Source organism: Indicator indicator, chromosome 15, assembly GCF_027791375.1.
Source record: "Indicator indicator isolate 239-I01 chromosome 15, UM_Iind_1.1, whole genome shotgun sequence".
NCBI classification, from domain to species: Eukaryota; Metazoa; Chordata; class Aves; order Piciformes; family Indicatoridae; genus Indicator; species Indicator indicator.
In genome coordinates, this window is record NC_072024.1 from 17615378 (window position 1) to 17629602 (window position 14225).

Consider the following 14225-nt stretch of genomic DNA (forward strand, 5'->3'; position numbering starts at 1 on the left):
ATCCTCCACAGCAATAGTATTGACTAATGCAGAGCAGTTACATGGACCAACCAAAGCTAAACCACCTTACCTTCAAAGACATCACCCATGCTTCAGGTGAACTGATAACTGCCCACTTATATAATTTAGAATAAAATTATGCTGAGGCAAGGATGTAAATAATTCTTGAAAATCAGTTGCCTCCACCAGCTTCCTCTCACCTTAAGGTGTGTTAGCTTCACTTTCAATTAGAACTGGCTGTTAGTTTTGTATTGTGTGAGTTATTTTTTTCAGAAGCATTTGCAACAGCTCACCTGTGATATTTAAGTATATTATTATCTCTTCCTGCCCATCTGGATAGAAATCAACTACCATGAGTGGTGCAACAGTTTATCTTAACTGGTTTTCAGCTGCAAATGCTAGGAACTGCTGTTGGAGGTGTATGCAAAGAAAATCAACACTACGTTGACAGTATTACAATGAAGTCAATGGCACAAGGGATGTAGTGGATTGATGTTGCATTAATTAACTCTACATACTTCTGACTCTGACTCCTCATGCGATGCTGCTCTCCTGTATCGGACTTTGCTTCCGTTTCTTGAATCTTGGCCTGCTTCCTTTTCTTCAAGTTTAGCTTTTGTCTTCCCTTTCTTCATAAGAAAATTATCTACCACCCAGAACATCAATGCCTGTTAAAGAGAAGGGGAAAGTAACAGTTCAGTTTTCCTCAGAGTGGCATATCTTCGTTTGGTCATTTGATTCAGTCACTCTTTGGACAGAACTAGGAAAACTTGGCAGTAATTCTGATCTGGCCAAACAGCTAAATCCTGTATAGCCAAACAGTCATGTGGCTTATCACAGGACACAGCTACTTTAGTCCTTTGTAAAACAGAAGCAAATAAGAAAAGTAGCTGCTACTCAGTGTGATCATGTATTAAACTCTTCACACAGAAATGTGATTGGCTTAGGTAGACATCTTAGTGCAAAAGACTTTTAGTTCTCAAAGAATAAAATCCATGCTTCAACAAATTAAATAAAATAATAATAACAAAAAAAAAAAATCATCAGCAGTTATTAGATGCAAGGACATCCACCATCTCTGGCTCTAGTCCCTAAATGCCAGGTTACTGGAAGGAGTATACTTTGGGAAGGATGATTGCACACTTGCCCTTTTCCTCTGCTCCTTCATAGGCCAGCCACTATTAGCTATGGTCAGACACAGGATACTTCACAGACCAGCTATCCTTGGACCAACTGTTTCCTAAAGCAAATTTCATTGCATTTTACAGCCTCAGTTTCAGTATTACATTGAATCTACTGAAGTCATCAGCCCAAAGAAGTCTATGAGACATTTCTGCACCTCTCCTGAGCCTGGTTACTCGGCTCAACATGGATTTCAGCTTTGTGAAATCAACCTATTCAGACATTTTATCCGTTCCTCTTGAAAAAATTAACTTAAGCACTAAGGTACACTCTGCTTTAAGGACTAAGGTTAATTAATACATGGCAAAAAGATACCCAAGCAAACATCTCACAGAAGCTTGCAGGTTGTACTAACGTTAACAAAGAAGGGCACTATCAGCATGACGATAGCCAGCTCCAGCTGAGGGTTCTCTATAGGATTCAATAAAGCTACCTGTGAAAAGAAAAGGATGAAGGTCAGATGATGGCAGCTTGTGCACACAGCAGTACTGGTAAGTGCAATTGTTGGTGTACTAGCTAATGCTCCAGGAATTGTTTGTATGAACCAAAAAAGGACAGCTTTGTAGAAATGGAAAGTGCTTAGGACAGCTTACAAATTAGCACGGATAAGTAAGTGGGACTGACAGGGAACTTCTTTCTGACAGTTTTGTTTGCTGAAGTCTTGAGAGCTGTTTTAAAATCACCCCTAACATTTTAGAGCTGCGTGATCCCCAGGAACATGCTTTAAGTTCCATCTTTATGAAACTTAGAGCAGAGTTTCACAGACTACACTTGTAAGGAAAAGACCATTCTCAAAGTAGTCCACAGCATACAATAGGGACTAACTGGATTTAATAGGCTATAGTACATGCACCATCACTTTGAATACTATGGTGCAGAGTCTATCAAAATAATCATTTATCCAGTCAGTCATCAGCAATGGCCTCACTAATCCATTGCAGATTTCTAAAATTTTACAGTTTAGCTCTGGCAACAAGATGAAGCAAAGAAAATGCTTTAAAATACTACAAGAAATTACGGAATAGCTGTAAGCAAGGATGAAGGAATAAAGAAAAGGAAGAACCACTTATTAGACTCAAGAACATTCAGACAAGGAGACCATAAAATTTTATATATTGCAGCATCTAAAGGCCTTCAAAATATGATAGGCAAAATATGATATTCCTGGCAATGGATAGCAGAAAGCCTCATTAGCAGTACTCCAAGCAGGCTAGAACAACACACAGCTACCACAGAGCTAAAGAGCATTGACTGCAGACAGTTATGGTGCTTGAGCCATATTAGAGCTATTAGAAGTTTATTGCTTTCCAGCTTTGACCTGAAATTCACTTGCCTGTAAGATGCTAAAAAAAATACAAACCTCTTTCCACTGAGGTATAAGCAGCACTATAATGATGATGGTTTTCTCAAATGTCATGATCATTATGTACAGAGCACATTGGCCCACCCAAGCACTGCACTGCAGTGGGTCACCTGCAAGAAAAGGAAGGTTCAATGGATGCACAGGGTTGATTTGACTTCACAGCAAACGTCTTAAAGAAGCAGTATGAGAAAACGCAGGGCAGCTTGACCCTCTTAAAGTGCCTTCTCCAATTTCCTTAGCACTGCTCCTTCCCCTCCCTCAGCCTCACCCCAGCGTTCAAAAAGTAGCAGTTCGAAACAGTATTACAGGAGGTTTGCCTCATTCAGCAATACCTGGGTAAATGCTCAGTTCTACATAATATGATGAACATGAGACAGGTACTAGTTGCTTTACATTTGGTTTTCATTAAATTGTTTTGAACTTCTTTGAACTACCATGAAGCATTAAGATTCTTAAGCGAAACACAACTGGGAAAAACATACATCCCTTCAGTCTAAGGGATGATTTCTGCTATTCTCCTTGACTTCCTCAAACATGTTCTTCCTCTCTACAAAGTCAGTTACCATAACTAACTAACCAGAATTGAAGCAATAGGTCCAAAAGCTGCTATGAAGAAATTAATTGAACAAAACATTAAGATCAGTTTCAATCTGAACAGATTTAAAATTCTGATGCACCCCATTTGTGGCAGAGTGTAAACCTGGGTGCATTATGTTATTTGCCAGGACAGAATGAAGATCACAAATATGTGAACACAAAAACTTATGTAGACTATTATATGCTATTAACAGAAGTGGGGGGGGGGTGGGGGAGGGGGGGAAGGAATAAAAAGGAAAAAAGCTTTGCAGGTGATCTTAAAGCACCCCTTCACTGGAAAGCCAAAGGAAGCTTTGAAGGGGATGTTAGCTCTTTAGTCTTCACGATAGTCCTCTGCAACATCTTCAAAGGCAGCTTAGAACTTTTAGCCTGGGGATGAATAATGGGCAGTGGAAATCCAGATGCCTTTATGTATTTGTAATGCGTAATAGACAGTTGCTACTTCCTTTTCTGGAGCATTTCTGAAAGGCTTTCTGTATTAATACTTCATTATAGTCTTGAGACTTACTGTTGGCTGCTCAAATGCTACAAAGAGAAGCTGATAAATCAGACTGGAGTCCAAAAGAAAGAAAACTTCCTACTAAACAAGGTTCACAGAGAGAGCTAGTGATCACCACTCAATATGAGAGGAAAATGGTTAAAATGCTCAAGTTTTACAATTATGTACTGCAGTTTAGGGCTTCTGTTGGGAAAACAAAACCAGACCACAGCCACTTTGAAAGGGGAAACATGAATACTTCCAAGTTAAACTGTTCAACTGTGATTCTTCTGAAAGTTTAGAGTTAGATTTGAGAATTAAATTTTAGCAATTAATTTCTATACTCCACATTTTTATTAGCCTTCTCTACTCTTAACTAGCAAATATGGAAAAAAAGTAAATCTAGCCTTAGTTACAGACTTGCCATTGAAACTTTACCAGTTTATTCTAATCTCTCTTCTGATCTGTATTTAATTCCCAACAGCAAAGAGAGCTATAATAATTTTGCCTCTATTCCAGCTCTGTCACATGAGATTTTTGCTTCCAAAACCTGTGAAACTCTGCATTGAGTGCTGTGCACTATTACCAATGATTGTTTTATTCCATGATATTTTTGCAGGGAGGGGTGCTGATTTGGGAGGTTTTTTTTTTTGTTTGTTTGTTTGGGGTTTTTTTTGGTACAAAAGTGAAATTAGAAGTTGTGTATATTAAATTCTAGTTGAAGGTTTTTGTGTGCCTTACTGCATCTACAAAATTATCTCTCAGCTCAAATGATGAGCAAGTAGAACAGTGATGTTGTCCACTTCGAATTTACCATGTCTTTTGATAGTGTCCCAATAGAATTCTTCTAGGAAAGCTGGGGAGTTACAAACTGCATGGGTGGATGAGCAATTCTGACATACAGGAAAGAAGCTTTTACAATGAGTTTAAGTTTACAATGAGTTTAAGCACTGAAGTAGTTTGTTCAAAGGGATTCTTAAATCTCAAATTATGGATAAATTAGAAAGTGGACTGGACCATGACCTGACAACCTGCTTTAGCTTTGAAGTGAATCCTGCTTTCAGAAAAAGGCTAGATTATGAGACCTCTCAAGATCCTTTCCAATCAAATCATCTCCAATTTTAAAAACTATGCAATTCAAGGGGAAAAACAGAAGTTAATAACATCAGCACATCTGGTAAGTGTTCCCAAGAATATCTGGGACATTTGTGTGTACAAAGTTTCAGTATACAAACTCAAACTGGAATTTCCAATCTAGTATTGAAAGCCATAAAACTCTAATCTCATTGCTAAAGACTGTAATAGTCTCTCTTGAATTCTGATTTTACACCTGTCATGTATAAATTACATGTCTAGGATAAACTATCAAATCAGTAGAAATCTTGTTACTGCAAGCAAAGCACATTAAGGCTGGAACTGAAAAACTCTGAATGCTCAGCAGTGACAACTGCAGCAGCATTTTTTGAAAATGCTGGGCAATGAAAAGCTGTCCTGTCCTAGTGTATGCTACTGTTGTCAGCCACTGTGTGGAAGTACATCTATAGACAGCTCTTGAACAGGATACCTGTGATTCCTCTACTGTGTAACTTCTCTCTGTTCTTCAAATCCTGAGAAATTTTCTGAAAATGCCAACTCACAGAACCACTCCAAGGGAAATTTTAAAAGGTTTTAGAGTGCAATCCTACATGGGTATAAGCAAACTGCTCTGCAAGCCACAAATGAAGAGATAGAGGGAGAAGAGGCATCAAATACAATGTTTAAGCTTTGCCACGTGAGAAGCGAAGACAAGCAAAGAGACCACAGCAAGATTTAGCTTCCAACAGAGTTCATTGTCAGCCAGAGGGATTTAGTCACCTGTTTTCTACACACAGCAGTTAAAGTAGCCTCAGACAAGATGGGGAGGAGAACACAGGGAACATTCCCTTCAGTACCGATCATGACTCATTTTCTTCTCTTTATATACTCAAATACATTAACTGATTCTACACTTCTATTAAAATCCAGCTGCTGATATAATGAATCTGAAAATACAAAACTGAAAATATGAAGACATATCTAATGAACTTAAAAGTTCATACAGAAAAAAAAGCCCTTGAGGGAGCATTGTGCTGCTTTGGTTGTAAATCAGCATGCAGTGCTGTTTTGCTGTACAAACAGCAACCATTTACCAATGCTGACATTTTGGTATCCATTCTTTCCTTGAGGCATTTATTTTTAAAAACTACCCTCCATATAAAGAAGAGCCTTTTAAAACCAGCAGGACACTGCTATTTTTGTGACAGCTTCAAGTAATGAATCACCAGGGATCAAGTAATGGAGCTAAGAAGGGAAATGAGCTCACAGTGAGAATTAACTTGAGACAAATGATTATTTAGGCTCTAGAAACACAAACAACATCACTCAATCACAAGACGACGCTTGGGTTGTTTCTTTGGGGGTAGGGGGTGCTTGTTTGTTTACCCGCACTTGCAAACAAACTGAAATCACACTGATCTCCAAGCTGAAGGCTCTACTACTTCAGATAAAATGCCACAAATCTTCAATACCTTTCAAAGAGCAGATACCTCACCACTGATGTATGCTAAACATCCCTACTGAACTTCAAAATACTAACTTTGAACACCCTTGTACCCCACAAGAATGCATTTTAGCCTCCTCTTCCACTCAATTTAATTATTTTAAATAGTCTCATGAAAAATGATTTTTTTGGTGCCAAAGTTAGAAATTTTAAATCAAATGGTAATATGAGGGATTCACTTCAGAAAAAACAGCAGTGCTTAATAGAAGAGGGCAGCAAACAATCCAGTGCAGCTTGTCCTCTTCAGACAGATTTCTTACATAGGGGCCAACCCTACTGCATAGCCTTATTATTAAGAACTTCCCACCTGCTCTCTACTTCTCTCCCACACAGTTAACGGGAACAGAGATTTAGAATATGCTTTTCAATAGCCCTTACAATAGCTTGATTCAAAAACTCAACACAATAAACCCAGGAAAGCAGATTACTGAACATCTAGGAAACAAAGTCACTAACAAAATCCATAGATTCATAGAATGGTTTGGATTGGAAGGGACCTTAAAGACCATCTAGTTCCAATCCACCTGCTATGGGCAGGGACACCTTCCACTAGACCAGGCTGCTCAAGGCCTCATCCAGCCTGGCTGGTACTAAATTATTATGCAATTATCTGGTATTGAAAAGAACAATGATTTATATAATTGCATATGTTGCTTACACAAAAAGAATATATACTTGATACACAAGTTGAGACTTGGAGTCTTAACTCCAAATGACTAATGGATCAGCCACAGACCATCTCTGCAGCAGAACACAAATAACAAGTTCATTTGTTGATTTTTAAGAGCTTCAGTTACTGCAGCCACAGGTGCCTCATAACTGTTTAAAATAAAAACAGGTTCCTTTTGGAAGTTAGTAAGAGATAGAGACAAATTTCAGGAGAGAAAATATATTTCCCACATTGTCCCATCCTGCACAGACCATTTAATGTTAAAAAGACATTAAAATGGGAGAGGAGAACAGCTCACATAAAAAAATCCCCAGAATGCTATTAGGAAGAAATACACTCATGTCAAGTACTGGATTTTAAGTACTACCTATAACTGTAACAGATAAACCAACCAAGTGTTTTTACTCTGAGTGGAAAGGCTGAAAGCTGTTCAAACATCTTTAAATGGCTATAAGCCAAATCAGCCCTTGGAAAAGGGGACTTTGGGCAATGGGTCTCAAAGCTCAGTCAGAAGGTGTAGCCTGGCAATGTCTCAGCTCTTTCCTTGCCTTTTTTCCTTCTCTGGGCATTGGTGCTTACTTAATCCCTTAGAGTCCAAATTCTTGGGACTGATCTGGAGGAATTATTTACTTTTCTACATATAGTGAATTTTCTGGTGTTTGAGCACTCTGAATCAGTTCCCTGAAGAGTCAGATGTGCACCAGTCCAAGGAAAAGAATGGAAATACTGCACCATGGCATGTGAGAAAATCCCCAGATAAACAGAGTTGTGGCAATGCTGATTTATACAGCTTAAATGGTCATAAACTGTACCTTAGAAGATACATGTTAAACCTAATAAAAAATGCCCTAATGGTATAGGCAGTTATTTCTTCTAAGACAGATGCTTGTCATCATCTCTATTTTAAACCTCTGACATTAACACAAATAGCAATTAAAGCTAATTAATGGTAAACTTCCCAAGCTTTTAAAGTACTTCAACTTGGCACAGCCTTTATTTATTTATTCTTACTGTCAGCCACTTAGGAACATTAAAACCAAAGAAACCTATAACTCAAAACACCTACCAATGATAATTATGGAACTGCTATGAAAGCTTTTACTTTCTTAGGCAAACATTATTTTAATTTTGCTTTATTTTGTTGGTTTTTTAACTTGTCCCAAGCCATAGGACTTTTTTTGTGTCTCTGATGAAGAGCCACAGCTCTCTTACAAGGCAACCTTTCCTTTCCTTCCCTTCCCATTTTGAGGAGCTTCAGATTTTTTTTTTTTAAGCATCTATACAGAAAGATCTTCTGTTCTCAATCTCCAGACAAAACAATCTGAAAATAACAGGTTGAACAGAATGAAATGTTGAGTATCTCTGATATCCCACCACATCTGCAAATCCACAATTTCTGCAGATCAGTGCACTTCTGCGGCTAGTGTAATGGAAGTCAAACCCCACAACTTCATGTGAACATGATTTCACTGAGTCTGTGCCTTAGCCTGTACAAAGGGCATGTATTTTTCATCAGTGATACAAGCCCCAAGTACAGGAGTTAGAGTGACCATTACTTGAGGAGAAGCACAGCTCTTCTTGCCATTCCCTTCACTCAAGGCATGTGGTTGTTTACTTTAGAGGGCTGGCAGAACTCTTAACCCATATCTTCAGACAATGGCATGTGGTTCAGTGACAGCTTTAATAGGACATGACCTCCCAGCAATCATTTATTTTAGTGTTTCAAAGTAAAATTATCATGCTGTTATTTTTTCCACGAGATGAGCCAATAACATAATTTGTTCAATCACTCCTCAAGTCCAGATATTCAAGCAGTTGTTCCAAACTCACTAAATGCTTAGAGACTTTCTGAGCTTCCTAAGAGGAGGTGCATGCCAAGACACAGAACTTGAAAGAACCCTTATGACAAGTGAAATATTGAAGTCACCACTATAATCACTGTGCAAAGGTTTTAAAATCAGTTAGCTACTGGCTGAAGTAGTCTGAGACTCTACCCTGAAAAATCATTTCAGTGCAAACCCAGAAACATTTATTACCATATTCTCCAAAGCGAAGGGACTCCCACTGCTGCCATTCCACAATGCTGCTGACTGCGCGAATCCCAATATAGATTAACAGCATTCCTAGTGTGGCATCCAGCAAGAAGTTGATAAGATACCTGAAAGGAAAAACAGGAAAGAAAAGAAGGAGCAAGGGTCCATTTTCTAGAAGTTCAATGTATTTTAATACCATGATTGAGAAAAGATCAGTATGCATGTTGAGAAGCCAGAATCTTAAAAACAATCATTGACCTGCTTCTGTAATTGCATAATTAGTCTAAAATTTAAATAGTTTAGGAAAGTCTCAATATTTAATTTCTGTCCTTAAAGCTAAGCTCCACCCTGGTGTGTGTATATGCATATTCTATAGAGACTCTAATATCCATTCAACTCCTTTAAATTAAAACCCAGATTTCCTTTTTTCCATTGCTCAGTTCACTCAGCATGGAAAATCTGTATTTGAATAAAACCAAAGAAATAAAAAAGAAAAGTTAAGGACACCTCAGGGAACTGGAAAATGAAAAACCCAACCCAACCCACTCACATTCCAAGAAGCACAAACACCCCAACTAGACAGTTTTTCCTGCTAAGGGAGCCCCTCCTGGGCTCAACAAGGAGCAATAAGCAGTGGAATACTATGTCTGGACAGTCCAATCATGACCTAGGCTCAATTTTAGCTTACTTAGTGTTAGGAAGAAAAGTGGTTCCTTGCACTTCACTTCTTGTCCAATTTGAAGTAACCAGTAACAAGCCTTCCCAGAAAAAGCACCAAACCAAAACCAAACCATCCCTTGATGGATGCACAACTGCTGCATTACTAGTTTTATGGTTTCAAGAACTTCTTCTGGGATTTTACCTATGCTTCAAGAAACCAGAGATTACTGCAGGTTTCAAGTTAATTAAGTTTATTAAATGGTGCAGCTGAATTTCAGAGCATTTTGTAAGTCTGTTTATTTACTACCACTAATTTTAGCTGAACAAAACAGCTGCTGAGAAAGAACCAGCTGTAAAACACATAGCAAATCCCTGCTACTGAGATTTTTATTTGGCAATTCCAAATATGTAAGATGAACTCTAGACTCTATAGGAACTTATCTGCAGGGATCACAGGATGTCAGGGGTTGGAAGGGGCCTCTGGAGATCATCAAGTCCAAGCACCCTGCCAGAGCAGGGCCATAGAATCTAGCGCAGGTTGCACAGGCATGCATCCAGATGGGTCTCAAAGTCTCCAGACGAGAAGACTCCACAATATCTCTGGGCAGCCTGTCCCAGTGCTCTGTGACCCTCACAGTGAAGAAGTTCCTCTTCACGTTGAGGTGGAACCTCCTGCGCTGTACTTTACAACTGTTGCCCCTTCTCCTATCACAGGGTAGAACGGAGAAGAGCCTGTTCCCTCCCTCTTGAACCCCAGCCCTCAGATATTTATAAACATTTATTACATCCCCTCTCAGTCTTCTCTTCTCCAGACTAAAAAGCAGAGTGAAATCCACTAGGACGAAATAGTACCAGAAAGTGGAAAGCAAAGACAGAACACATGCATTCAAAACAGTAAAGGAGAAGCTGTTTTGATCCTGAAAAACCCATTCCAGAGCAGCTCAAAACCAAAAATGAAGCAGACAAACCTTGTTTCAGCCAAGACCTACCTATAAACTTTCTTTAAAAAAATCGTTATTTTCTAATAGTTTTGTGTCAAATCAGATTTTGAATGATCTTCATATTAAACAAAGATTAAAATCAAGGTTCGGTGTTTGGCAGTGGAAACAGCAATTCCAAGCCTACACAAGTCATTTGAAGGCCACAAGGGGCTGCTGTAAGCCTGCAGCAGGAAGGCAGCCATCGGAAGCAGGGAGAAGAGCTGTGCCAACACCTATTGCCATCGAATCGCGATTCACAGCGCAGGCCAAGCATGCCTGGCATTCCCATCAGGCTCACTACACGTGGGCAACAAGCTGGCTCGGTGCTGCATTAACCCTGTTCACACGTAACTGCTCCACCAGCACAAACACAAACAAGTTGCCGCCACTACCGGATAAACGCATCTGGCGGAGAGTTCAGCAAGCAAAAGGCTGGGGCTCATACAAACTACCCAGTGTATTGCACAGGGCCAGCTGAGCACCCTCCACTACAAGGGTACTGTTTGCTTTTATTCAAAATTCTTCAAACAACCACCAATCCGTTGAGGTGTTTTAACAGATGTTTTATCAGCTTTGATATGATCACACATCTGTCTGCATTACAGCACCACATTCCCAAGCTAACAAATGGCAACTTCCAATTGTAGTTCCTCCCACACTTCAAACCACAACACTTTCTGAAGCTCCATTTTCTGGCTTTGTTCTGAAAATCATGCACGAGCTATGAAAGAACAGAAAACTCTCCACGGTTGAACTTGCTGAGTAAAATTATTAAAATCACAGACAGAAATGTTGCTTTTAACTCACTAATTTAGACCCTTGCACATGTTTTCCCAGGAAAGGATAAGTGGCTTTGGCTAACACTCCCTGCTATTTCTGCTAACAAGGAGGATCCTTGTCTGAGAAACTATGCAGCTCCACGCTGTAATTTTTGTTATCCTGAGAACACTGAATAGCAGTTCTCTGCCTTGCCCTCTTGCCTTTTTTGTGTCATGCGACACATACCTGAAAGGTATTTGAAAATGAAGTTATGTGGACTACATTACAGCATGTAGAAAAGAGAGCATGCGTTAGTCTCTTGTTTTGAAAACTCAGCTCTCAGGACAAAGTTATTTCTGATTTTAAAATACTGTAATAAACTACTGAACTTTAGGTTTAAACACTAGCAAGTTTAGATATGCTTAGGTTTGCTTACATGAATATACACTTTACTAAATAAAAACAGAATGAAAGTAATTTGAACCTGCCAGTTTTAAAATCTATCAGAAAATTCTTAAATCAGTAAGCAAGGGAATTCCTACAGTGATGTCTGGTATTATTGAAGCTATTGTAATTACAACTTAAACTTTACAGTTAGTGTTAAAGGCATTTTCCCTATTAAAATGCTTCATATTTAGAACTTTTTGAAAAGCAGTGTTTTGCTTGCATATTTATAGCATGTAGGAGCACAAAAGAAATGGAGGGGCCAAGGAAAATAGACCGGGCTTGTGAAACAACACAAGCATATTCCTTGAGCTGTGTAGCTCATCTGTTTACCAAAGGATGACAGTGAGCAGATGCCATTGAAGGAACTGCATTGGTTTTAAAGGGGAAATTACCAGGCTTTTAAAAGTAATTTCACAGCTTCTATTACCAGAAATATGTATAAGCTTCTTTTAGAGTGAGCCCTATCAAGAACAAACCCAAACAATTACCATTTGCTTCAGGAGCTCCTGTAAAGAGCCTGATGGGGTCTTAGTCATAAAATCTTCAGGTTTAATATACTACAGTGACATGCTTATCTACTTAGTCACACTGCTCCAAGCGTGACATTGCAAAATTAATTTTTGTTCTAACTGCCTGGCTACTGAGCAAGATGTCCTGCTTTTAACAGAATGAAAATAATACTGCAGTAGCTAATGCAGTTTTTAGAAGAAAATACAAGCATGAATGATTTTTGTTAAATGTCACTGAAAGCAACCTGAGTTTATATAAAAGCCTTGCTGCAGTGAACAGAGCAACTGGAGGTTGGTGTACACAACTTCCTGTTCCTTTGGTTCCTAGTACCTCCTTCAGTAATGTTATGTTATACCATCCATCTTAAGTCCTTGTTCATTAATTGGAGAGGAAGAAGTAGTAAGAGTCTACCCTCAGTCTAAAATATCTACATACAGCCCAGGAAAAGCTTTCCCAGGTCCTGACAGCTGTGAACTGAAAGAACATTACTATGATCCTTGATTACCTCAGCTTAAACCACAGGTTTTCGGAAGTGATTGATTTTTACCATGAAAATTAGTTTCTTAGCTCTGTCTTGCATTATGATGCACATACACCATCAAACTCAACTCCAAAACTTCCATAAAGACTAATTATTCTGAAATTAGACACTCACAGTGAACAAGGGTCTTCTTCTGTAAGGTCTGATAAATAGACATTTGCAAAGTGGATGAACAACATTCCTATGGCTTGCTTGGAAGTATCTAAAAACCTGTACAGAGGAAAAAACAGTTTTTAAAACAGACAAATTCGTTTACACCACAGTCAGACACTGCAAATTTATTTGAATTAAAACTCCATCTCAATTATTCATTTTTTCTTCAAATGAGAACAGCAGAACGATAAAGGATCATGGTGTTTAGCTTATTGAACAACGCTCCATTTTAAATTCTGCTCCTTTTTTTCCCCCCTTGAATATTGATAACAATAAATCAAATTGTACTAACTTGAAACTACCACTGCAAATTTAAAGTGCAGGGATATCCTCTTGGTATCATATGCGTTATCCAAGAGCTAATCCTCACTAAACCTAGCTAAGTCTTTAACAACCTCCTGGAAACAACGAGTAGTAAACAATGAGTATCCCAGCCTCACCAGACATTTCTGTCCCTTTACCTTCATGCATTTTTAGCAAGTTTACAGCACAGACAAAAATCAAATCCTCCTCATGTGTTGGTTGGTGAACAATCTAATAGCTGCCTAATAAATCCTTTATTTATAGTATTTTGCTAAAAAGCCAACATATTTTTGACCTGAAAGTATGAAGTGGTCTCACTGAATTTTTCTGTAATGACAGCTTAGACCAAGCTGCAAAGGAATGACAACCTTGGAAGCATTATCTCCAAAGCAGGTGACAGAGCTGGAGAGAAAACAGTTTACTTGAGAGGAATATATTTAAAAAAAAAAAAATCACTTAGGCATTGATTCAGTATTGACTCCAGCCCTTGCACAAAATCGAAACTTCCAGTGCATGTACTATTAAATGTTAAATATAGGAATTGTGTCAAAATTAATCTCTAGGCAATTTTGCCTGTGGCTTCCATGTCTAAAAAGATCCAAACACCTCAACAGATCCAAACAACATTATATGCCTGAATTCACCTCCCTTCCCTGACAACTTTGTCTTAAACTTAATTCTCTTGCATTCCGTGCACGACAGAAAAAGAAAAGTGTGGGAGATGATGCAGGAAGCCAGTGAATTACCCATCTAATCTGTACACCACACTATAACAATAAGATCCTTTGCTTAAAAATTAAGGGCTATCACTACTACTTAGAATTTCAGGCTGAGGTAGTCTGTAGCACACAACACTTTGTATTTATTTTTTCAATAAAGGTCAGGATTAGCTTTGAAAAGCAGCATTGTATCAGATGATTTTAAACCACCAAAGTCTTCAACAACTGGAATGACACCTTAGTATCTACATC

General features: G+C 38.6%; 1 protein-coding gene across 1 annotated transcript in view; it reads right to left on the reverse strand.

The window, feature by feature from the left end:
- The window catches only part of STIMATE (STIM activating enhancer), a 32877-nt gene that overhangs the window by 914 nt on the left and 17738 nt on the right, over positions 1-14225 (reverse strand). Inside the window, exons 3-7 of the mRNA XM_054387661.1 lie at positions 12913-13008; positions 8905-9026; positions 2543-2655; positions 1538-1615; positions 519-668 (exon numbers count right to left, since the gene is read on the reverse strand). Of these exons, the coding sequence (XP_054243636.1) occupies positions 519-668; positions 1538-1615; positions 2543-2655; positions 8905-9026; positions 12913-13008 (559 nt within the window). The remainder of the gene's footprint in view (positions 1-518; positions 669-1537; positions 1616-2542; positions 2656-8904; positions 9027-12912; positions 13009-14225) is intronic.